This window comes from Gymnoscopelus microlampas (genome assembly GCF_963454915.1).
Source record: "Gymnoscopelus microlampas genome assembly, chromosome: 17".
Classification (NCBI taxonomy): domain Eukaryota; kingdom Metazoa; phylum Chordata; class Actinopteri; order Myctophiformes; family Myctophidae; genus Gymnoscopelus; species Gymnoscopelus microlampas.
In genome coordinates, this window is record NC_139954.1 from 18,745,044 (window position 1) to 18,771,379 (window position 26,336).

Genomic DNA, 26,336 nt, shown 5'->3' on the forward strand with positions numbered 1-26,336 from the left:
GTACAAATACGAGAGACGGAAATCGAGGGGGAGAGAGAGAGAGAGACAGAGAGACAGAGAGACAGAGAGAGAGAGAGAGAGAGAGACAGAGAAAGAGAGAGAGAGAGAGAGAGAAAGAGAGAGACAGAGAGACAGAGAGACAGAGAAGAAAAGATCCTATAGAGATGGAGGAAGGGATGCAGACAGAAACACAAGTGGTACTTGAGTGCTGTTCATTATTAGCCAGGGCTGAGTCGCACGCTAAGAGTCTCCAGGAAAACACACTGGTCCCTTTCTGCCCCGCGCTGCGTTCTCAACCCCTCCTCTCCTCTCCTAGTGCTTTTACTCTTCCTCTCCATCGCTCTCCATCGCTCTCCATCCCACTCCACCCTTCCTCCGTTCCATTTCTTCACCTCTTCAAACCCTACTCCCCGGCCCTCTGCCGTGTTTGCAATGTTTGCCTTTCAGTCTACGTGGCCCGTCTTTCGCTCTGTCTCTCCCTCTACCTACCCCAACTCCTCTTCTCTCTATTCTCCATTCTTTCCCACATCGGTTCATCTCGGTTCAGGCATCATTCTAGTACCATTAGCGGACCCCCTCCACGCCTTGTCTTTCATTCTTTACATCCTGCCTCTCTCTTCTTTCTCTTCAGTCCCTCACATCCTTAAAACTACAGCCAGATCGACATGTGGTTTGGCCGATACATTGAGAACAAAGCGGGGCTCGCAACTCACTTGTTGAATGCTCCAAAAGGTTTTTTATTTTGCGAACAAACAGCAGATACAACGTTTCAACCCTTTTGGTCTTTTTCAAGTAGTTCATACTTGAAAAAGACCGAAAGGGTCGAAAGGTTGTAGCAATTCCGTTCTGTGGAACGGAGGATGTGCGTTATTTGTTCTTTGAATGTTTGGCCGATATATTGGCTGTAATCAGATTTTTCTTTTATGACATCTAGGTTTTCTGAGCATTTGGTTTTCTCAATTTCTCCCTTTTACTTTTATTTATTTACTTATATTCTTTCTCCTCCCATAAACCTTGATTACGCTATATACAAACTCTTAAATTATCTTAGTTGTCATAAACAACCATGTATTTTTTTCATTTTTGTGCATTGCTTTTGTAATGAAGGAAAGATAAAGAATAGAATGTTAAAGATTATTATGATGATACCGATTATGATCGATGGATTTTCTTTTGTCCGGTATGCTGCCAACGTCCTCTAACGGTATCTCTCAACACAGTACACACACAGTACACACACAGTACACACAAAGTACACACACACACACACCCCTATGCAAAAACTCAAAAACAGCAACGAACTCAGTCAAACTCGACATACACCAACCCACCTGCTTTATCAGCCAGAGCCTCAAACCCCATCTCTCTCTCTCTCTCTCATTCCCCACCACCCATAACACCCCCCACCACCCATAGCACCCCCCACCACTCATACCGCCCCCCCCCACAACCCCTACCCCAAGTCTAATTACCTGCTACGAGAGACTCTGATGGAGAGCACAGCACTTAGGGAGACCAGGTTGGCACCCACTAAAAGCTCCCTACACAGTATGTGGTTTGTGTGTGTGCGTGCGTGTGTGTGCGTGTGTGTGTGTGTGTGTGTGTGTGTGTGTGTGTGTGTGTGTGTGTGTGTGTGTGTGTGTGTGTGTGTGTGTGTGTGTGTGTGTGTGTGTGTGTGTGTGTGTGTGTGTGTGTGTGTGTGTTATAGAGAGAGACAGAGAGAGAGAGAGAGAGAGAGAGAGAGAGGGAGAAGAAAGTGTGTAAAGAGAGAGTGAATAGTACATGCATTCGTGTCTGTATCACAGAGTGCACGTATGGGTGTGTGTGTGTGTGTGTGTGTGTGTGTGTGTGTGTGTGTGTGTGTGTGTGTGTGTGTGTGTGTGTGTAGCCCTCATTGAAGGGAGGGAATGTCTGATTAATTAACAGGCAAAGAAAAAAAAAACACCTCTCTCCAGTGACCAACCAAGCAGCGCTAAAAGCTCTTCTCTCTCTCTCTCTCTCTCTCTCTCTGTTTGTCTCTCTCTCTCCTTCTCTCCCTGGTCTCTCTATCTGTTTCTCTCTCTCTCTCTCTACCCCCACCCCTCTCTTTACGTGACAGGACCACCCGAGGGGGAAGACAAAAGTATAATGAGGGAAGAATAAAGTAAACTTGACAGGCAAAGACACATAAACAGATATTTGAGTGTGCGTATATGCGTGTCTACGTGGTTTTGTGAGGGTCTGTGCATTCTGTCGCACATTCTGTCGTTTTAGGCTCATCAACATTGTTCAGTGGAACGAGTTTAGACAGCAAAATAATAAATGACCAAAGAAACCAATGAACTGACTCTCCTGTTCAACACTGATGTATTGCCAAATGTACAGTATGCGTATGCCACAGAAGTGTGGAGACGGTTGTTCCACAAAGCATTTCTTCCTCAGAACCACCTAGGGGTGCAACGGCTAATCAAACTAATCAATTTAATCGATAATAAAAAAGACTATCAATTTTAATAAAATGAGGGGGAATACATTATTCTTCACTTTCATTTTTTAAATACTGTACAATAAATAGACCCTGAACTCAAATAGGGCTGCACAGGTTAACCACTTTTTTGTTTTGACAAAATTGTGAAAATAGCAGATCTTTAAGCAATTCATTGATTTTCAAAAAACAAGACATTTCCCTTTTATTTCCTTCCAAAAAATAAAAACAAAAAAAATAAATAGCAGATCTACAAGCTAGGCTGTATTTGCTAATATTGTAATAAAATATTGTAATAAATACGGTTAGTCAAGTACTCAATTACAAAACATAAATGAGAAATTAGGCATTCATTTACAATGATTCTTTGAAAGTAAACAAATGATCCAAAACACTTCTTTGATTATTGGATGAATCGGAAAAGTAATTGATAGAACAATCGCTCTGTCTGTCTGTCTGTCTGTCTGTCTGTCTGTCTGTCTGTCATCCCCTGTCCCTCCCTGTCTGTCTGCTCAGCAGGCTTTAAACACCTCACTGCTCCCTCACTCTCACTCTGTCTCTACCTCTCCTCTCTGTCGGCTTTACAAACCCTACTTTCCTACCACTCTCTACCCACCCCATCCTCATCTCTCTCTCTCTCTCTCTCTCCCTGCTTCTCTTTCATCCTCCCTCCCTTCCTCTCTCCCCAGCCTTTTCAAACACCACTTCCTCTCTCTTCGTACCCTAGTCTCTCTCTCTCTCCCTCCTCCAGGCTGATTGTTTTCTAATTGGTGGAGAGTGCTGGAGGTCGTGGTTGTTATAGTAACCCAGAGAGGAACATCTTTTTCTATTTTTTTTGGATGTGTGTGTGTGTGTGTGTGTGTGTGTGTGTGTGTGTGTGTGTGTGTGTGTGTGTGTGTGTGTGTGTGTGTGTGTGCGTGGGGGGCTTGGAGTGGGAACCACTCAAGAAGACTGAGGACAGCACTTGTCCGAGACCTGGGTGGCCACTTCATAAATTGTACCCTCTGTGAATGCGCTGTGTGTGTGTGTGTGTGTGTGTGTGTGTGTGTGTGTGTGTGTGTGTGTGTGTGTGTGTGTGTGTGTGTGTGTGTGTGTGTGTGTGTGTGTGTGTGTGTGTGTGTGTGTGTGTGTGTGTGTGTGTGTGTGTGTGTGTGTGTGTAGAAGGGGTTAGGTACAAGGACTTCCACTATCCACACAAGGATATTCTAAGAGTCCTTCTGGGTCTTTTGTCCTTCTCTCTCTCTCTCTGCACCACACACACACACACACACACACACACACACACACACACACACACACACACACACACACACACACACACACACACACACACACACACACACACACACACACACACACACACACACACACACACACACACACACATGCCCTATGGTCCATCTCAGGCTCTCAGATGAAAGAGACAGAGAAGATGAAGAGAAGAAGATGAAGAAGAGAAGAAAGGGAGATTAGGAGAGACTAGTAATTAAAGGCAGTGGTCTAATGTGCTCTCTCTCTCTCTGTGTGTGTGTGTGTGTGTGTGTGTGTGTGTGTGTGTGTGTGTGTGTGTGTGTGTGTGTGTGTGTGTGTGTGTGTGTGTGTGTGTGTGTGTGTGTGTGTGCGCGCACGCGCGTGTGTGCTTGCGCACGAGCATTAGAGACAGAGACAAATACACGCCGTATCCGCCGCATATCTGTGCATTCATGCGTGCACGTGTGTGTGTTTAATGACTCTGTATTAAACTCTACCATGCGTAAGGAATGGAGCTGGTGTGCCCTTTAGAATTAAAGGCGAGCGGGCTGGTTCAGAGGCAGACAGTGTGAAGTATTAATTGTCTGTCTGGTTAAATAACAGCCCTTCTTTAATAGGCCATTTTAATGCTAACCATGGAGAGAGATAAATCACAACACACCCACAAAGGCAAGCACACGCACGGACAGGCACAAATGTGCACGCGCGCACACACACACACAGAATATAAAGGAACGGTTAGTCAACCTTTGTACATACAGTATACCCGTGCGTAGCCCGACCAAATAAGAATAACTAGCCTTCAGGTTAGATATGTTACACAGTGACTTTGGAAGCTCATGCAGTCAAAGACAGAATGATCATCTCTTCAGATGCTGCAGGATGAATAATTCACCTGTTTGAGTCTTCCCATGATGACTGTGCGGCAGCGTTTTCCTATAGACCTTTGTAAAGCTACACCTAAATATAGGTGTATAACATGGAGATGACTTGAACAACATTGTGTTCAGTGAAGTCTTCCAAGAAGTCCCTGCACTTACGTTTTTAGTTCCGAGAGCCAAAACGCATTGCAATGCAGCGCGTTTTGAGCTTGTAGATCGGCTATTTTCACTACTTCTCAAACATTTGTTTTCTAATTTAAAGGAGTAGTTCACCCAAAAAAATACTTATTTTCTATCAATTACACACCCCATGCAAGCATTGAATTCATGGAGATTTTTTTTGTTTTTGTCACATTCCTAAGCCAATACTTTTATGACCGCCGATCTCTCCGGTAGGAGACTCAAAGTGTCAACTTTGAGTCTACCGGATACATTAGCATCTTTCCGCCGGTCATCAAATTCTTGGCTTAAAGGTGTAGTGAAATGAAAAATATGTTTTTCACACTTTTAGAGCATATCCGTGGTCATCATATGGGCATACCTAACAATAGATGCAAAAAAAAATGAAAAAAACCCATTTTTGTGTATTTTTACATCTAAAGTCTCTAAAAAGCCAATCTTAATTACTTCCTGTAAACGAAAACGTGCTGCGTGATGACATAACGCAGCCTTCATTAAAATAAATGAATCTTGATTACATGCACCTGTTTGATTCCCATAGCTGCACGTTCTTCAAACACAGCTGATTTTAATTACAAAGATACTCAGTTTTGAATCTCATTGAAGATGAGTGTATTACTCATTTTAAACTTCATCTGCACACTAAAATATGTATCTGAAAACATTATAGGTTAGAAATGAGCCAGGTAGTAGCAAACATGCTTCACTGGCCGTCTCTCTCTCACTTGTAAACAAACACTAGCCGTGTTGCACACGGCTGAAGTGATTGAGATCCAACGTCCCATAGCCTGAAGGGATGGGACCTTCTGATTGGTTTAGAGTCGTTGAGCCGACGTTTCAGGCTGAACCTTCAAAATAAAATGACCGAAAATGTCACTTCAGTGCGTCTTTAAGAATACGATAAAAACTAAAAAATCTCCATGAAATCAATGCTTCATGGGATGTGTAATTGATAGAAAATACGTTTTTTTTTTGGGTGAACTACTCCTTTAAGGAATTTCTAAGATTAATTATTATTTTTTGATTCATTCATGAAATTCTTTTGAAAAATCATTGAATTTGTTCTTAAATAATGAAAATGTTTGGATTTTTGGGGCCCCAACCCAGTGTTTGGGAAACACTGGACTAGACCTTGCTAGAACCTTCTGCTGTAGAATTACACCCTGGCTTTGGAGAGGGTTCGGTTAGCATGCACTGTATGTGTTCACTGCATCCACTGGCGTCTTATGTAATTCCCTACTGGTGTGGGATGTGCTCTTTGTTGTGCCATAAGCTATATCATTTATTGCACGGATCTCAACGGACACTGTCTATATGTATGAGGTTTTATATTGGGCCTGAGTGCTTGTGTTGTGAGGGCAAAAGAGAAACTGTTCATAAGGGAGTGTGCGTGTGCGTGTGTGTGTGTGTGTGTGTGTGTGTCTGTTTGAGCTCATACTTTATTGTAAATGTGTTTGTCGATGCATCCTCCCTTTTCCATTTATGAAGAAGGGAGCCAGGATCCCAACGGATATACCTAGATAACATGCCTTACCATATTTCATATTATTTTTGTGTGTGTATGCATCCGTCTGTGTCTCTGTGTGAGGTTTTCTGTGTGTGTGTGTGTGTGTGTGTGTGTGTGTGTGTGTGTGTGTGTGTGTGTGTGTGTGTGTGTGTGTGTGTGTCCGAGTCTGGCTTCACTGAGGTTCTGATGGAACGGAGTCCTTAGCGATTTGTTTATCTTCGTCTTCCACACACACACACACACACACACACACACACACACACACACACACACACACACACACACACACACACACACACACACACACACACACACACACACACACACACACACACACACACACACACAAACTACTCCCGTCGGCACCATCGATTACCATCAGCCAATGATTGAGCTTCCTCCCATCTGCATCATCAAGTTTCAGGAAGTGATGATGAATGAATTCGACTATCAGGAGAATAAACTCTGTGCCCGCGTGTGCACATTCACACACGTACGCAATTACACAGCCAGATACATTATGCCCACAGACAATGTATACACATTAAACATGCTGCAGAAATTGTTCTTTATCTTAGTCATTATCTATCTAACCCTGTCGGATGCAGAGAAGCTTGTCCTCGCCTTTATCTCCTCAAGACTGGACTACTGCAACGCACTCTTCATTGGGATTCCTGGCAACAGTATTAACCCTTTAAGACCGGGAACGCATCTGTGTGTCATTTTTAGATTTCTTTGGCTATTCAAAAATAGCAGATCTACAAGCTCATAGCGCGGCACCGAGTGCCCGAGAAAATCTTTGAATATATAGAGTTTTTAAAGCGAACATGTGACTGTTCTCAAATGTAACTCAAAATTATTTTTAAATATATATCAGTGGTTCTTAAAACTTTTTCATGTTATGGACCACCCAAAATTATATGTATTTGGGCGTGGACCTCCATCTGAAAATATTTAGTTCCAGGGACCCCCAGAAGCAAAGATTTGAGTTAAAAAATTAGATATACATTCAAAGATTAGAACACGTTTTCACGATTTCTTTAAAAAAATAGCAGATCTACAAGCTCATAGCGCGGCACTCGGTGCCGCGCTATGAGCTTGTATGTCTGCTATTTTTGAATAGCCCAAAGAAATCTTAAAATGACACAGATGCGTTCCCGGTCTTAATGGGTTAAGAAGCTGCAATACATCCAGAACAGCGCTGCCAGGATCCTAATGAGAGTCCGTATAAGCACGATCACATAACACCCACACTATTCTCACTGCACTGGCTCCCCGTTTCAGCCAGGATTGACTGCAAGGTCCTACTAATCACTCATAACTGCATAAACGGACATGCCCCACCCTACCTACAGACACTAATTAAGCCTCCACAAACTTCAGATCTCCTCCTCGATGTCCCCGGTACCAATCTACGCACCATGGGAGACCGGGCCTTCTGCTCGGCAGCACCGCGCCTGTGGAACAGCCTTCCTATCGTTTTGAGAGCGCCGCAGACCCTGGACTCTTTTAAAATAGGCCTAAAAACGTTTTTGTTTCGGAAGGCATTTTCATGTTAAATTGTTGTTTAACCACATTGTTTTTAAACCCTGATTTTATCCTTCTATGATTGATTATGTGTTTTTACCATGTAGCACTCTGGGATTCCCTGCGAATGAAAAGTGCAATACAATTCTTTTTAAAGCAGCTGGGCCCGCCCGCACACTCGCCCGGCGCCCTGGCCTCGTCCCTTCCCGTTCAACGTGCCGACCCCCTCCCCTCCGGCAGCGCCGGCCCGCGGGCCGAAAACAGGCGCTCCCCGCTCCGTTTTTCTCACTTGTACTGGTTTCCAACATGTACTGTAATATATACATATATATATATATATATATATATATATATATATATATATATATATATATATATATACATACATGCTATTTACTCTTGTCGCATGTTCCTCACAAATGGGGTAATTTTAACGGGAAATAAACAGGCTTCTCAACGATATAAAAGTTATTGCCAAGAAGCATTGTTAGCAGAACAGAGACGCTGTTCAACCAAACTTTTTGTTCTATGTCTATGTACATATACACTGTATGCTATAACAGCATGTTCCAACCATGCATTGTGATTAGCCAAGAGACATTTGGAGCCATGCCAATAATCACAATACAATAACGGCTATAAATTGTGAACTAGTCCAGCTGGCATTAAGTGCCTATAGTGATGGTAAACAACAGGAAACTATTAGCTAAATTGAACACAATGCTAGTGTATGTTTCCTTGTAATTGTTTCATCTTTTGTGTTTGAATGTTGACTTGTTTTTCTGAATGCTTACGGGTACAAGAATTATGTATCCGCAAGGTGCAATAGTGCAAAGCATGTGAGCAACTCATACGCAACGCATATGTAAACGTTCCAAATGTTTATGGTTTGTGGCTGCGTAAACACACGGATATGACATAAAAACACAGTATTCAATTATAGATGATGAATATTAACTAGGGAATGTGCATTTGGTTAAAATTGTGGCTTCCTCCCTGAAGAAAAATGAAACCACTCTAATTAAATTCTGTCAGTCTCAAGAAAAGCAAAGAACATTCTAATTATCTTAGGACAGGCAGCTGATTAGAAGATTTTAGGAGATTATACTGTGGACATTTTTTTTTACTTTCTGTAAAGGGCTGTGGTTGAGCTCTAACATGAGAATAAAGCATTCTCCACAGATGTGGACAAACCGAAACACGGAAAGACATTGCTCAAATGCCGTGCTTTAATACCGAGCTACCAAACTGACACGAAACAAGAGGCTTTAGCCAAATCTATTTTGTTTGTCCCCACTGGAAGACAGAAGAATCGAGGACTTTGGACAATATAGCCTTAAGATTATAGGGTTAAAAATACATTACATTACAATACATAAGTTACAGAAGCTGACACCAATATTGTCAGTCACAATCTCTGGCACACTGGCCTTTCACATTTGATTTATAAAAAAAATTAAGTTGTTTTTATTTACGTGTGGGGCTTCTTTTACACACGTTTTAACTGTATGAACCCTAACGTTCCTATTCTGGGGCGAACTTTGGGTAAAAATAATCTATACGATTGGCTGTAGATCGCCTATTGTCTGTGACGATATTTAGTGTAGAGGGAAAAACGGAGGGGGCCTAGTATAGAACCCTGGGGTAGTCCGGTCAACTAAGTACAAAGGGTTTAAGTGGTTAATGCATTTTAATTAATCAATGCATTTTAACAAGACAGATCTTAAGGAACGCTCGTCCGACAGCGAAGGTCAAGAACGTCGTGACTTCCCATATAATGAAACCGTATTTTATGCATGCAAGAAATAAGAAAGCAACACATTGTGTCCACAAACAGCTCTGTGCACCCTGAACCTCACCATCAAATAGGTAGGGCTGTGTATGTGTGTGTGTGTGTGTGTGTGTGTGTGTGTGTGTGTGTGTGTGTGTGTGTGTGTGTGTGTGTGTGTGTGTGTGTGTGTGTGTGTGTGTGTGTGTGTGTGTGTGTCTCTCTAGATATATTCAGAAAGAACTGACCTGTGACTGACATTATCCAATGTCTGTGTGTCTCGGCTTTGATTGGAAGCTGAGAGGTACACCCTGAGCCCTGAGGTGATTGTCTTTTATGCTGGGATACAAACACACAGGGTGCACACTCACACTCACACTCACACACACACACGCTCGCCCACACACACACACACGGAAACGGGTACACACACTTACACATGCGTGGGTGGGCAGCAATGCACGCACATACTGTACACACGCAAGGGCATGCACGCACACACAAACTCATGTACACAGTAAAATCCTCATTGTTCATTTATCCTTTTGTACATCCTCTGAGTTAAATTAACACCAAATATTTTGCAGTGTATAGAGACACAACCACAGTGTGTACACACACTCTCGCACGCATGCGAATGCACACAGACACACACACACACACACACACACACACACATACACACACACACACACACACACACACACACACACACACACACACACACACACACACACACACACACACACACACACACACACACACACACACACACTCTTGCCTGTTGGCAGATAGAGGGCAGAGGGAAGGTGAAACCTGATTTAGACAGCAGAGAGAAATATGAGAGAGTCAGCAACATAATATCACACTACATGAGAGAGAGAGAGAGAGATGGAGGAACGGAGGAGAGGAAGATGGAGGTTGGAGGATAAGCGTAGCGGACAGGATGAGGAATAGGAGAGAGGAGCAAAACACGGAGGGATATGAGGCGGAAAGAACTGAAACGATGGGCTGAGGAGGAGGAGGGAGGAAGGAAGGATGAGATGAGATGAGATGAGAGGAGAGGAGTGAGAGGGAGGACAGGAGGTGGCGAGAGAAAGAGAAAGTATGATTGGTTTGAAAGACAGACAGAGGGGAGGGGAGAGAAGAGAAGAGAAGAGAAGAGAAGAGAAGAGAAGAGAAGAGAAGAGAAGAGAAGAGAAGAGAAGAGAAGAGAAGAGAAGAGAAGAGAAGAGAAGAGAAGAGAAGAGAAGAGAAGAGAAGTGAAGTCTTGCCCATGGATTAAAAAAAAGAAATCTCACGATTGAAAAATGTTGCTTTCACAGAGTGAAAGGAGCCCACACACACTAGTGGTGTGTGTCCTAAACCATGAACACAGCCAAACCAGTTGAAGAAATTGCAGATTGAGACTTTAGAGTTGTCTGGAAGACTGAACATGACATTCTATCGCTAGTTTGACCAATTCAAAAACTTAAAATAACTAATAACACACATGACACACTTCCATAGAACAGTGGTTCTCAAACCTTTTCATGTCAAGGACCCCCAAAATGACAGTGATTTAAAAAAAATAGCAGATCTACAAGCTTAGCGCTACGAGCTTGCAGATCTGCTACTTTTGAATAGCCAAAGTACTGTATAAAACATGGTTAAAATGGTTAAAATGATCGTGACGCTATATTAACAACATTTTGCTGGGGACCCTCTGGTACCCCCCCATTAAAGGACCCGTGGGGGTCCCCAGACCCCACTTTGAGAACCAATGCCATAGAAGACATGCTGACTTCTATGGAATCCAAAATGACTGAAATCAGTCATAAGCGACTGAGAACTTTTAATCCATGTGAACTTGCCTGTCGTTTCCTGCAGGGGGGGCAGCGGGTGGCGACGCGGCTCCGGGCCCTCTAGGTTTGTTGACCTTGGCGTAGAGCCCGTCGAGAGGGTCGCCGCCGTCCGGGGCGTCACCGCCGCCATGACCTCCTCCGTGACCGGGGAAGGAGGCGGGCGGGCGCTGGGGAGAGGGCGTGCGGGCGTGTGCGTGGTGGGCGTGGTGGGGGGCGGCGCCGTAAGGGGGCGACTGAGGTATCGGCTGGGGGACGGAGGAGGCCGCGTCGCCGCGCTCCCTGAAGTTGTGTATGCGGGCGTAGTTGGGGTCAGCGTCGTCGTCTTCCAGGTCGGCGTACGCGCCCCCGCCGCCTCTGGTCTGTCGCTCCCGCAGCTCCGAGTGTTTGGCCTCGATCCTGACACACAGACATCAAGACACATATAACTCGTAACTAGACTTTATGCTTCATAATAGGGAATAGGGATGCACCAATATATCGGCCACATTTCGGTATTTGCCGTTATCAATATCAATATCGGTATCGGCTAAAAAATATATATATATTTTATTTTTCTGCTGGTTAAAGTTGCAGGAGTTTTTAGTCTATGGTGTTTGTGATATGACATCTTACCATAATCACAGTAAACATTATCATGTCATTTTCAAGGGCTTTTTTAAAAACTAACTCCAGTCACTTTCAGTTAAGCACAGCTGAGGTGGGTGTGTCACTGTCCAGCTGACGCTCGTTGACATTCGTTAATGTTAGGCAATTATGTTGTGTTTCTGCAGATTCTGAACAGTTATTTCTTATAATGACGATTCATTTGTGTCCCTGGCACAAAAGGGGGAAATAATAACACCAAGAACTAAATAAACAAATATCGGTATCAGTATCGGCTAAATTGTAATTTTAAACATCGGTATATCGGCCAAGAATGTCCATATCGGTGCATCTCTACTTCATAATAATACACTTTATTAATAAAGCACTTACAGTACAGTGTCAAAGTAACATCAAATACAAGTACATTGCTGCCTGAGGACATCAGGATGCACACAGGTTCATGAGGGTATTTGCAGTGATCCCAGAGGGAACGTTACTTTTCTGCATTTGACCCAGCTGTGTGCTGCTCAGAGTGAGCAAACAGGGGAGCAGTTAGGGCTTAAAATGTCTTGCTCAGGGACACTTTGACATGAAGCCTGGAGGAGCCGAGGATCGAACGGTAGGACAGTCGCTCTACCTACTGAGGTCGCTCTACCTCTGCAGGACTATGAGCTCACAAAGTAAATTTCTGGGAATTTAAGACACCTACTTATAGGTTTTTAGCAACCGACATGACATTGCTGAATAACATACCAAGTTATGAGTCTGATGGCTGAATTTGATAATTGAAGTGATCTGGGTTGATTATGAGGTCCAGTTTTGCATTGTTGGGTAAACTAACAATGCCTTATGGCTATTAGGCCTAACACAGAAAAACATGAATCTGTGTTTGCGTACATGTATGTTAGAGCAGGTGTCTTCAGCAGGGGTTCCGGGACCCCTAGGGGGTCCTCAGAGTTACTACAGGGGGGCCGTCCAATATTTGTGTGATAGGATCTTTTTTTTAATAGTTTACATTAACCACTTGAGCATCCCTATTCTGAGGAGAACTTTAGCCAAAAATAGCCGATGTACAAGCTCACAACGCCTCGCGCTGCGAGGCGTTGTGAGCTTGTACTGTACATCGGCTATTTCCGGCAAAGAGGTTTGATGTACAGGGGAAAAAAGCAGACCAAGTACAGGGTAAAAGGTCAAGTTTGCTAAGTATTGAGGGTTGTTTAAATGTCTGAAAATACACATTAGCATGAGTCCAACGTACACTGATGATAGTGCTGTCAAACAAGTCTATGAAGCTGTCTACATATAGTATACTGTATGTAGTGTGGGGGGGGGGGGTGTCCCTGCTTCATCCCTTTCTCAGCTAGGGGGTCCTTGGGGCTGACAAACGTTGAAGACCCCTTTGTTAGGGACATACATCCTGCCAGTGTCTTTGAGCCACTGGCCTTAGAGCTGGAGCTTGGCCCCTGGACGGTGCTCAGCTGGCTTTACACAGCTGCTCCTAATTGCTGGGAGGGCTCAATGCTGAGGATGAATTCCCCCATGGGGATCAATACGTATAACTCAAGAGACTCTCTGAGAGAGTCAGAGAGGGTACGCCACTGTATTGATTTGAATGTATACCCAAATTGAATATGTAACCGTAGCCTTGTTGGTTGGAAAAACAATAGTCATGAGTTATGACTATAATAGGTCTATAGGCACTCCGAGAGGTCTCGCTAATTTCACCACACACCGACCCATCATGAAACCACAACTCAGGAATGACAAGCATGGAATAGAGCAGGGGGGGAGGTGGGGGTAGAGTGGATATAAAGAATGGAAAGAATGCTAAAACAATAAAGGAAAGAATGATAGAAACGTTAAGAGTGGTTTAGATAATGGGTTTCATGAGACTGAACAGCATGCAGCTGGAGAGAACGCAAGTGGAAATAAAATAATGGAAAATTCAACTAAGGTTTCAATCGGGACAAGTTAAGAGGGAGAAAAAGACAAGACTGTTGGAGTAGGATACAAGGGGGCTTAATATTTCCAGTCATATCAAAATACTAACATTTCGAGATGTTAGCATTGCCGCAGATTGAACGGCAGTGCCTTGATTTTGGTAATGTTTTTGTTTTTAATTTGTCTAAGGACTCAACATTTCTCCTCCAACATTGCTGTTGTGGAGCAGTTTTTATAGGAGAAAATTAATGTTTAAAAAGATCGCCTTTTCCATTTGGCAAGGAGACAGACAGGTAGAGGAGGGAGAAGTGCTTTGGTGAGAAGTTGGTGAGAAGTACGCTACTTCTCACCAAAGCATGTGAAGTCAAATCCAGTATTCCAGAGTTGTTGGAATGTGTCCCCAAAAATAGAGCTTATTAACACTTAAATAAAATTAATTGGGGTATATAACAGTAACACCCAGTTATCATTATTTGGGGGGAAATAGGCCTGTGGCACTCCAACTGAATACCAGCTTTAACCCCCCTCCCTCTTTTATAGCGTGCCTTTTCCACCATGTATGTGGTGTGGTGAGTCTACACCAAATCTCTCGACTGAAAGTGCACCATTTCTGCCAAATGTTTGCCTATTTCCGTCGAATGTTCACCCATTATGACATGCCCACATTAGGGAAGCTAGGGTTCACGTGGTTAAGCATTCATCTTTCAGTTATCCAAAATGAGCTTTTCTCGTTCTAGACAGGTCCCCACCTCTCTCTCTCCTCCTTCATCCTCTCCAGCTCCTCTTCGCTCAGAATGTCAGACTTCTGCCTCTGCAGGGCGGCCTTCGCCTCGCGCTTCTCGTCTTTCCGTTTCCCAAACCTGGAGAAGCAAGAGAGAGAGCGTTTGAGGGGAGAAAGGAAGACAGAAACAACAACACATAAATCCTACGGCACCACAGTGATTTACTGACATGTGTAATGGTATGCAGGGATGGCTGGAGCCATCAGTGTCGTCTAATTCACTGGGTGACTGACATGCACTCGCATACACACATGCACACCAACTGGATATGAGAGACATGAGTACAAATACACACACACGCAAATACTGTACATTACACACACACACACACACACACGCAAATACATTACACACACACACACACACACACACACACACACACACACACACACACACACACACACACACACACACACACACACACACACACACACACACACACACACACACACACACACACACAGTGGTGGAAAAAGTATTCAAATGTTTTACTTAAGTAAAAGTATCAATACTGCAATGTAGAAGTACCTTGTTACAAGTAAAAGTCCAGAATTAAAAATGTACTTGAGTAAAGGTACAAAAGTATTGGTATCCAAATTTACTTAAAGAACCAAAAGTAAAAGTACCAAAATGTTTAAAAATAGCCTATCTGTAAAATAGGGCTAAAGTGGTTAATGTATGTGTTTATAATGCTATAATTTATATCTGCAAAGTACAGTATTTGCCTCTGAGATGTAGTGGAGTAGAAGTAAAAGTATGGACATTTGGAAATACTCCAGTAAAGTAAAAGTACCTCAAAACTGTACTTAAGTACAGCACTTGAGTAAATGTACTTAGTTACTTTACACCACTGCACACACACACACACACACACACACACACACACACACACACAGTACCATTCCGTGTCAGAGCCACAGATGCAGCCTGTGACTGAGCGTCACGGCCGATGGCGTGTTGACATGAATCATCTCTGCTCTCTCTCTCTCTCTTTTTCTCACACACAGACTCCATTCCGTGTGTGTGTGTGTGTGTGTGTGTGTGTGTGTGTGTGTGTGTGTGTGTGTGTGTGTGTGTGTGTGTGTGTGTGTGTGCGTGCGTGCGCGCACATGGTGTGGATCAGTCAGCCGCTAATGAAGAGTAGCTCGGTTCACTGTATCAATGTCACATGAAATGCCAATCGTGCCCTTCAGCCACATAAGAAATGCTAACACACACATGCACACGCCCAAATCCACACATGTACTGTACACATGTACTGTACACATGCACACACAGTTGCGCACACTCTATGGATATTTCAATCAACATGTAGGGTACAGATGTCATCTCCTCGAGATGGATCTTTCTTACACACACACACACACACACACACACGCACACACACAGTATGTAGTCGTTCCACAAAAAACAGCATTGTCGTCCCCCCCATCATAACCGCATTCATATTTGGTCTCATTTGACCATCCAATAACACCCGCCCACACGTACGTGTTCTGATGTCATAATGGTTCCAGTCTTGATTTACATCAAAAGGTAGTAAACACCCACCCACCCAAACCACACCCGTCAATGCGTGTGTGTGTGTGTGTGTGTGTGTGTGTGTGTGTGTTTGTGTAATAGTCAATAAAAACAGCCTAGTCAGCACACCAAGACATGCCACAAGTCATTACCTGGAGAAAGCCATGAATCTCCCTCTGTCTGTTTGTCTCTGTGTGTGTGTGTGTGTGTGTGTGTGTGTGTGTGTGTGTGTGTGTGTGTGTGTGTGTGTGTGTGTGTGTGTGTGTGTGTGTGTGTGTGTGTGTGTGTGTGTGTGTGTGTGTTTCTCTCTCTCTCTCTCTTTCACTCATTCAAACACACAATCTCCTTCCACTGCCCCGGACAACATGTCATTGACTAATTGAATGATAACGGCTTCAGAATATGCAGACATGCTGACATTTGCTGATGAGAAGTAACAGGGCTATTGTGTCTACCAGCGATAGGCCAGCGATAACACACAATTTGGAGACAATAATGTTCGTATAGGATGGGGGACTGGTAAATGGAACAGAACATAATGGTTGAGCATAGAGGTCTGTATTGAGCAAATAAGCCAAATAATGTAATGAAGAAACAAAATGTCACTGGTGAATATTTACAGCCGTAGTCCTGCTAAGGCTGCTATGATCCTTACAAACAATGCCAACTTTATGAATAACCTTTATTTCTTCTTCTTCTAAGATGTCTATCTTGACAGAATACAACGTGATTACCTTAAACTATTTCAAACTAACCTTTTTCAGCCAAACGCATATCAATCTGGGAGTTTTTGACATTGAAAGGGTTTGAGAACCACTGCTTAAACCATCTGACAGGTTAGGTTGCAATTATGTATAAGGCCTTAACCACTTAAACCCTATTATATACTTAATTTGTCATATGAGGTTGTTGCACAGCTAAAATCTACAGGCTCACCGTATCCACAAGTTTCCTAGGGCGTTGTGGGCATCACTTCCTGTCGATTTGATCCAATGAAATCCAATGATATCCAATGAAATCGACAGGAAGTGATGCCCACAACGCCCTAGGAAACTTGTGGATAGTTTTGCTATAAAAATAATAATTAGAAAATTCTCTCCTGTATTGACATGCCCAAAATGGTATGCCAGGTTGAAAGCGGTCAATCAATTGTTGATTTAACTGCAAACTAAGGAGCCTAACATTTACTAAAAAATATACCTGCACAATTACTTTTAAAAGGGGACTCTTTTGGATCAACATTTTCCCCAGGTCTTGGGGACACTGAGACAGTGTGGCATTCACAACATGTGAGCCTTATCCCGCTGAACAACAAAGCCTCTTGCAAGGGCTCCAGTGGAGCTAATTTCCTTTGGTGAAACCCAACACCCCGCTAGGCAGTAAAGAGAGAAGGATATGGTTAATTGAGCCAGTCAAGCATGCTAAATAGTTAATGTCTCCAACATGTGAACCCTGACCTTATAAACATGTTTCATATTTTATTCATTGTGTGAATTTATTAATCTGCTCTCCTGTCGGAGGCCCCCTGCTATACCCGCTGCAATGTTTGAAGTATCACCACACGTGCTAGTGTATTATTTAAAACATTTACGGCCATTTATAATGGTGTGAGTGCGCGCGTTGCGCAACACGTGCGTGTGCCTACTGTATGTGGCGCGTGAGTCGAGCGCACTGATACCGTTCATGTATTAGGGTGTGTGTCAGAGTGTGTGCATACGTGTGCGCTGGCATGTATGTGTTTGTGCCTACAAGTTGTGTCGAATACACTGGTGTGTGTGTGTGTGTGTGTGTGTGTGTGTGTGTGTGTGTGTGTGTGTGTGTGTGTGTGTGTGTGTGTGTGTTAGGGAGTTGAATGCTCTGATGTATACATTACTGAGTGTGTTAGTGGGTGTGTGTGTGTGTGTGTGTGTGTGTGTGTGTCTGTAGTGTACTTTATGGCTGTGCATCACAGTAAAAACATTTTTTTAAGTGTGTGTGTTTGTGTGTGCTTGTGTGTATGTATGCGTACCCAGGTAATAATATGTGTGTTTGAAATGCTTCATGTGGACTAGGGGGGCAGAGAAGCCTATTTTCTCCTCATATAGGGGGTCTCGGTGTGCAGTCAAAGCCTAAGGGGGCCAGAGCTCTCTGTGCGTGTGTGAGTGCGCGCGCGTGTGTGTGCAGCTCACATGGGACAAGCTCTAATTAGCACTACCAACAGTGTTAGGGGCTCGATGTAGATTAGCCTCGTCTTCAACTCTTCCTCACCTTAATTTCACCTCTTTTCTTCTTAACGGCTTCTTTTTCTTTACGCCCCAACCTTTCTTTCCACCGCAGCGTTTCCTACACAGTAAAGTCCTCAGTGTTCATTTATCCGTTTGTAACTCTGAGAGGGTACGAATGGAACCAAATGGACTTACTAGTCCATTTGGTTCCATTTGTGCCCTCTCAGAGTTAAATGAACAGGGCTTTACAGCATACCGTCTCTCTCTCTCTCTCTCTCTCTCTCTGTTATTATGCTTACCTTTCCCTCACCTCTACCATGGTGCGTTCCTCTTCACCTCGTACCCTCGCACATCCTAAGTACCTCTTCTTCACCTGTACACCCTGGCTATCGAACTCCTTTCCCTGTCTCTGCACTTAACCTCTCGTCCCCTCTCATATCATCCTATTTCCTCTCCTCTGCTCTCACCATCGTCTCTTATAGCGCGCCCTGCCTCCAACTTTCCAAGGAGAAAAAGAAACGTGTCAAGAAAGTTGTATTCGACAGCAGCATAAATATGCAAAAGATAATATACTGTGTTTGAAAGAACCCCAGCAATCCTTTTCTGGGATAATAGGCAAGCATGTGGTGAAAATAGCCGATTTTGTACATCAGGGATTTTCAGTAAAGAGATTTGGTGTAGAGGGGAGAAAAGGGAGTGAGCCTAGTATAGACCCCTGGGGGACACCGGTCAAAGTAGTATAGGGTTTGAGGTGTTAAAGTTAAGTATTATTGGGTCATAGTTAGATCTTCTTATTGTTGTATTGCTGTCGCGCGGAAACCTCTTACAGTATAACCAAAACCGTTCCTTTTTTAGTTATCATTTTTAAAATATTTTTAATAGTGAAAATAGCCGATCTACAAGCTCACTCAATGTTGTGAGCTTGTACATCGGCTATTTTCACGACTTTTGTGTGACACTCTTTTGCGATGAAGTAGGGCAATAATTCACGAAAAAAGATACATAGTTGAAATGTGGAGCTAAGTGGTTTCTGCCTGACAGCAACGATATCAGAGAGGCGTGAGAAATAGAAAAAACTATTATTATTATTATTATTTATGCCTTCGTCTTTTACAAGTGCCTCTTCCTTAATGCCTTCAGAGGTGTTACCAATGATACTAATTAATGCTCTGTTCTATTCCGGTCAAACAGAGTCAGGGTGCTGATATTGTGCATGCTGACTCACTGGAAACACTCTGCTACACCAGTGGGTCTCAAAGTGTGGTCCAGGGACCCTCATAGTTCCTTGAAGGGGGTTCCAAATTGCCCCTTACAGGGGTGTTACTCTGATAAATGGAACAGAGCCTTCATTATCATTGGTAACACTGAAGGAAGAAAGGCAATTTCTTTCCAATATGGCTGCTATACATAGAGCTTATTAACAGTGTATTTTGCGGTGTATGCGGTGTATCCACCTTCACGTTCAAAGGAACATCTCCAGTGTGACCATTAAGTAATAATAAGCTAACGAGCTAATGGTGTGGAACTTGAACTGGAATGGACAAGTAGTGAACCAAAGGAAGATATGTCTGCAGGGTCAGAGAAAGAGGGAGAGAGCGAGAGAGAGCGAGAGCGAGAGAGAGAGAGGACGGGAGGTATAGGACACCTACAGACTTACTTAATTACCCCCTCCCTCAGGAATCTGTCCATACTCATTACTGGACACACACGCACGCACACACACGCACACACTCCAACGTGCATAATGCACACTTTAAAGGGAGGAAAAAGAGGGAGACTGCCAGAGGAGACAGAGAGAGGGATGAAAAGGGAAAATGAGACGTGTGTTGTATTATGTGTGTGTGAGAGACCGTACGAGTGTGTGTGAGAGAGAGAGAGATAGAAAGCGAGAGAGAGGGGAGACAGGAGAGAAAGGACTACACACTTGAGGAGCCACAGCATGCCAGGGAACGGTGGCAAAAAGAGAGAGAATAAAGAACGAATCAAAGAAACACAAAGAGAAACAGCTTCCTCTCTTTTCTCCTGCCAACACCCTCAGGCTGAGCACACAGCGCCCACACTGGGCTAGCTCCTCTGAGTGACTGTGTGTGTGTCTGTGTGCGTGTGCGTGTGCGTGCGTGTGTGTATGTGTGCGTGGCCGTGAGTGTGCTCATCAATACCTGTGAGAAAATAAATTAAAAGAATGAGACAAGTAAAGTGTCTTGACTGATGATGTCACCGTGCTGACCTTTGCCCTTCCTCTCTAGTCTCAACAAGCAGAATAACGGGCAGAAGAAGAAAGACACCGTTTCCATGGCAGCCGATTACAACAACGTAACAAGCTATTATAAGACTCTTAAGAGGAGGAAGATAATTCGCCTTTTATTCTTTATTTCTTCCTACACGGCAACATCCTCTGTTAACCACTTAAACCCTGTAGCGTCCCAATTCTGGGCATATAAAAATACGGCAAAAATAGCTCACAGAGCCTGTAGATCAGGTATGTTTGGCGCAGAGATTTGGTGTAAGAGGAAACAAGGAGGGGACGAAGTATAGACCCCAGAAAAGAAAGTATATAGGGTTTAAGTGGTTAATTTAACACTTGAGGATTTTACTGCGTCAATGTATTTCGGACAGTTACTTTGGTCCCCTAATTCCAAGGACCCCCATAACTCTGAGAGTGTACAGATGGAACCAAATGGACCCACAAGTGGGTCCATTTGGTTCCATCTGTACACTCTCAGAGTTACAGACCTGTATGGGTCCATTTGGAACCCCCCTCAAGGAACCCTGAGGGGGTCCCTGGACCCCCACTTCGAGAACCGCCGCCCTAGAGGATGAATCATACTGATATTGGGGTAGCCCTGCATGGCCGATAAGGCCAGAATTTCCACTGGCACATAAGATATAAAAAAGAAAATAGAATGGCCCCGATTGACACGTTGGTTCCAAACAAAAAGAGAGAGCTCCAAAATGATCTGATGGATAAGCCATGGAAAATTACTGTTCTCCCTGGAGGATAAACCCTATTGATTTGTTTGGAGGGGCTTTCACTGTGGTTTCACTCTTGGGTCCTTTCAGCCTCTGAAGTGTACTCAGACCATGTCAGTGGTTTTGTGGATAATGTGAACACACTAGGCATGTAACGACTTATCGCAAATCGATTAAAATCGATTCAAACTGATGACAATGGAAATCGATTTAATAAGAAATGTATCGCGATGCAAACAGCAGGAGAAAAAAAAGAAGAAAATACAGGAAGAGTAAGAGAATTGAAAAAAAAAAGTTTTCAGTCATTGCTCCTGTGTTGAAAAGAGGATAAGAGAAAACACAGTATTGTAAAAAAAAAAAAAATTAAACCAATTCGGTCATTTGTCTGGAAACTAATGTGTTAAAAAAAAAGTAGAAAATCGAAATCGTGTTGTGAACCTAGTATCAAGCCAAAGTTCGACCACATCAGGAAGTGGTCCGAGTACGGTTCATTTGTGAACAAAAAAAGGACTGTTTATATATTTAGTTGGTTTATTTAATGGTTCAACCGAGTTGACCACTTAACCCCTATACTTAGTTCACTGGATCCCCAAGAGCTCTATACTCCTTTAAATATCTTAGCTGAAAATAGTCACTCACAACATGTTGCAACGTAAGGCATTGTGAGCTTGTAGATCAGCTATTTTCACCAACTGTTCCCCAGAAAAGGGATACTAGGATTCAAGTGGCTAACCCATAGCATCCCGATTCTTCCATATGCTATAATCAAGGCCAGCTTTATGAATAATTTTTTTTCCTGAAGTACATAGGGTTTAAAGGGATATTTCACTTTCAAAAAAACTTTTGGTCATTTTATAGTCTACTCAGGCTTTAGTGAGCCCTCCAGACCATTGTTAAGTTACTTTATTCAGTATTTAGATATTTGATATTCATTTTACCAGCCACGCCCCCTTCCTATACAAACCCATTATAACTTAAAACTCAATTTTTAACCTTTTTAACCATCAAAAACACCCGTCCTTGGTTCTGGTGACTCACCCTGCCCTCCTAATGTGTGAGGGGGCTAAGGTTGGGCGATTGGACGAATATATCGTTATTCGACGATTGGATGAGTCCTATCGTCGAATATTTTTGTTAGGCGATTTTCCCCGCGATATTTAATTATTTAATTTTTTAGTTTTTTTATTGTTTTTTTGCACATTTTATTCCTACTCAGCCTTATCGAAAATCTAACTCTTCAATTGTAGCCCAATTAGCCTGTACAGCGCAATAAAGTGTGCTCAAAATGCGAATCAGTTTGGGCCAGCGAGCAGCTGCTGCTGCTGTGAGCAGCGGGGGGAGCGCCCAGGCCAGTGTTGCCAGATTCATTGCGATAGACATAAGCAGCCAGGTCTATGAAAAGTAAAACAATACCAAAACAAGCGACTATTAGGCCACATGACCGACCGACCTATCTATCTATACATAAAATATATTGAAAATAGCTGATCTACAAGCTCACAACGTGTCTACATATAAAGAATTCATAGAAAAACAAGCACAAAGTCGCTTATAATAAGCAGACATGGCAACACTGACCTACAGTCTATGGTCCGACCATTTCATAGAATGAGTGACAGTGAATTAAGCGGAGGTTTAACCAGCTTTACCAGCGGTTGAGAGCAAATAATGTTTTATTTTAAAAAGACAAACCATTAAAAAAAACTCTGGTCCTGTAGCCTAGTAGGCCTACATAAGTTCATTCATTGCCGTGATCAAAGCCTCCCTTACCTGACGAGACGAGAGGTGCCTTGCGGAACAAGAAAAAGGACCGACACATCATAATTAAATGTGATACCTAATCTTTTTCACCCATGAATTCTGTAGACATAGCCTCAATTCAACTTTCCAAGGACACGACACTCCGGTTCAAGCAGCACTGCTTTGAATTGAATAAATGCATTTGACTTTGAAACTGTTATCTTGAGTTCTTATCCTCTCGGGGCTATTGTATTAATGCATGTTAAATCAATTAATTTCGACAATCACACATTTGTCCCAAATATTCCTATTTCATATTATGGCCATGACGCACATTACGCATGGATTGTAAACAGTCAGTAAAGTAGTGGAATCAAAACACCATTATATCGCCCGCTGCTGCAGAATAGTTTTTCAGTACAATTCGATTTTCATATTAAGGACAAGGACAGATGTCAGAGGATCAGTGAAGGCAATTTTATTCAAACACAAATAAATATTTGGTCAACACAAGAGCCTCACAATAATACTAGCCTATAATAACAACAACAAAAGGCAGGGCTATGAACAAATACAGTGCGACATAACTGTTTCACCAATGGCTAAAACGTTCCTGAGCTGTCTCCCTCTGAGACCCTCTATTGTAAAAGTAAACATTAACACAATTAAAAAATAATAATTGAAAAATAAAATGTAAAACAGTAGGCCTATAGCTGTTCTGTGCAAAATATAAACCCGTTTATTTATATTCAAGTTAAGACAAATAAATACATGAAAAATATAGGCATACTGGCCTAGTGCAAATAAAAATAAACCTAAATACATTTCAGGTTATCCCTGATAAACCACCATGTGGTTTATTGTGCTTGGGCCAATAGTTAAGCCTTACAAATATGAACAATGTAATCAATACAATAAAGTAGTGCAAAAAACAAATGCAAATAAAGTGCAGGTTATCCCCTGATCAAAATATAAACCAACGTATGGTTTATTTGTAGGTTAAGCCTTGGTCCTACAGTTAAGGCTTACAGATAAACAAGGACAATGTAGCCTTATGAATATGCAGTGCAAATGAAAAAGAAAAAATCGGAATAAATTGCCGCAAAATATAAACCAAACAGTGGGTTTGCTGCATGCTTAAAGATTCTTAGCCAGGAAAACAAGCATATTGACCTTGTGTGGCTTAAGCAATGTGCGCAGGTTGGTGACAACATTTCCAGCGGTGCTAAAAACTCTTTCTGAGGGTGTGCTTGTTGCTGGGATACAGAGGTATTTGCGTGCCATGTAGGCCATTAAAGGAAAGCGCTTTTCGCCGTGCAGTTTCCACCATTGTAGTGGGTCATCGTCACCATCAATTGCTTCTTCACCGAGATAGGTGTCAATTTCTGTCTCAGCCCTCTGCTGCGGGGTACGGCTCACCACGGGCCTTGCTCTCCCCAAGAGGCCACCCAGTGATTTGGCCTTCTTCATTGGCTGTTGACGTACGGTCTCCCTCTCCTCCGCCCCCCCCTCATCATCTTCTTCCACTCGAACACGCACCGCTGGGGCAACAGGCTCATTTTTTTTGGACCAGAACGCCACCATCTCGTTCTGGAGATGAGTTTTGATTAGATCCAAATGAGCGGGTATTAAATGGTCTCCCTTGTACCGCGGATCGAGCAAAGTGGCTGTGCGCAGAAGTAGTATGGTTTTGGCATTATCGTATTTGTTCTCCAGCTGTGATAAAACCTCCTGTTTGATGCTCTTTGTCATTGGGAGATCGTCGTCTCCTATTTTAAGAGCTTTGTCAGTGAGATGTTGGAGCATTGGTATCAGAGAGGACACCGTCACATAATTTTCCGCAGACAAAATGTCTGTGAAATCTGCCACTGGTTTCAAGCCTGCATTCACTGCCCTAAGGACACTCATATCTTGCCAATTTAAAGATGGGAGAGGAGTGCGTCTGCCCTTATCAGCAGCAAATACCCTTTTTATGGCATCTTCTTGTTCGATGACTCTCTCCACCATTTTTTGTTTTGTTCCCCAGCGAGTTGCACACTCCTTAAAACAAACGAACAAACACATACAATAAATGTGTTAATTGGGCTAATATTTAAATTTTATAACACAGCTTAATAAATAATAGGCTATCGTAAGTAACGTTATAAAGATACGTGTGACAAATATGCATGTTTTGTTTGTGTGTGTGAGAGAGAGGGGGGGGGGGGCTACTGGGTGAGGGGAGGGGGAGACTCGGGAGAGAGAGGGGAGGGGGAGAGAAAGAGAGTCTAAGTTGCAACAGCTTTCTTTATTAGCATTTAATTGTACAAACATTGTTTTGATTGTATTGTTCCGCTTTGGCAATTTCTTAACTCTATGTCATGGGCTTTACTTACCGCTATCATAGAATGGTCTGGCAGCTTGAGGTCCTCTTGGGCTGCACAAAGTTCCCGTCGCCTGTGCCAGCTGTGAGCAAAAGCACCATTCACAGCTCTGCACGTCTGAAAGGCATGGTCTGTGCCTTTCTTCTCCTTCTTGATGGCGTTATTCACGGCCACATTGAGATTATGGCCAAAACAATTAAGCCATGGCCATCCCAATTTGTTCATGGCACTAACAATGTTGGAGCCATTATCCGTGGTAACACATGAGACTTTCTCCTTCGTGATCCCCCACGCTTTACAGCATTCTTCTAGTTCTTCTTTTAAGACTTCCGCCGTGTGGTCATCGGGGACGTATGTTGTCTCAAGACATTTGGCCTCCAATCCCCAACTTGGCGTGATGTAGTGGGCTGTGAGTCCCATGTAAGGGACCATGTTGAGAGCTGACCACATATCTGTGGTCAGCGCGACAAAGTCCGCTGCCTCCAGCTCTTTATTTATTTCAGCCCTGACTCTGTTATATAAATCGGGTATAGCAGTTTTGGTAAAATATTTCCTCGCAGGTAGCTCATACTGTTTGTCAAATGTGGCCAGTAGCTCCTTAAATGACTCCTTCTCAACAGTATGGAAAGACCTCATGTCCTTGGCGATATATCTCGATACAGCATTTGTGCATTTTATCCATCTCGGGCTCTCCTTTTTGTATTTAATACTTTTGGAAAAGGCTCCAAGGATTTGGGGCTGGTGAAGCGGGGGTGTTGTTGTTGCACTTGCGGTTGATGGGGCCGTTTCTTTCGGTGGAAGTTTTGCA

General features: G+C 43.1%; 1 protein-coding gene across 4 annotated transcripts in view; it reads right to left on the minus strand.

The window, feature by feature from the left end:
• Nucleotides 1–26,336, minus strand: part of LOC311064591 (partitioning defective 3 homolog B-like) — a 308,896-nt gene that overhangs the window by 119,181 nt on the left and 163,379 nt on the right. For all 4 annotated transcript variants that reach the window (XM_084084456.1, XM_084084457.1, XM_084084458.1 and 1 more), the window contains exons 17-18: nt 14,698–14,808; nt 11,432–11,818 (exon numbers count right to left, since the gene is read on the minus strand). In XM_084084456.1, the coding sequence (XP_083940582.1) occupies nt 11,432–11,818; nt 14,698–14,808 (498 nt within the window). The remainder of the gene's footprint in view (nt 1–11,431; nt 11,819–14,697; nt 14,809–26,336) is intronic.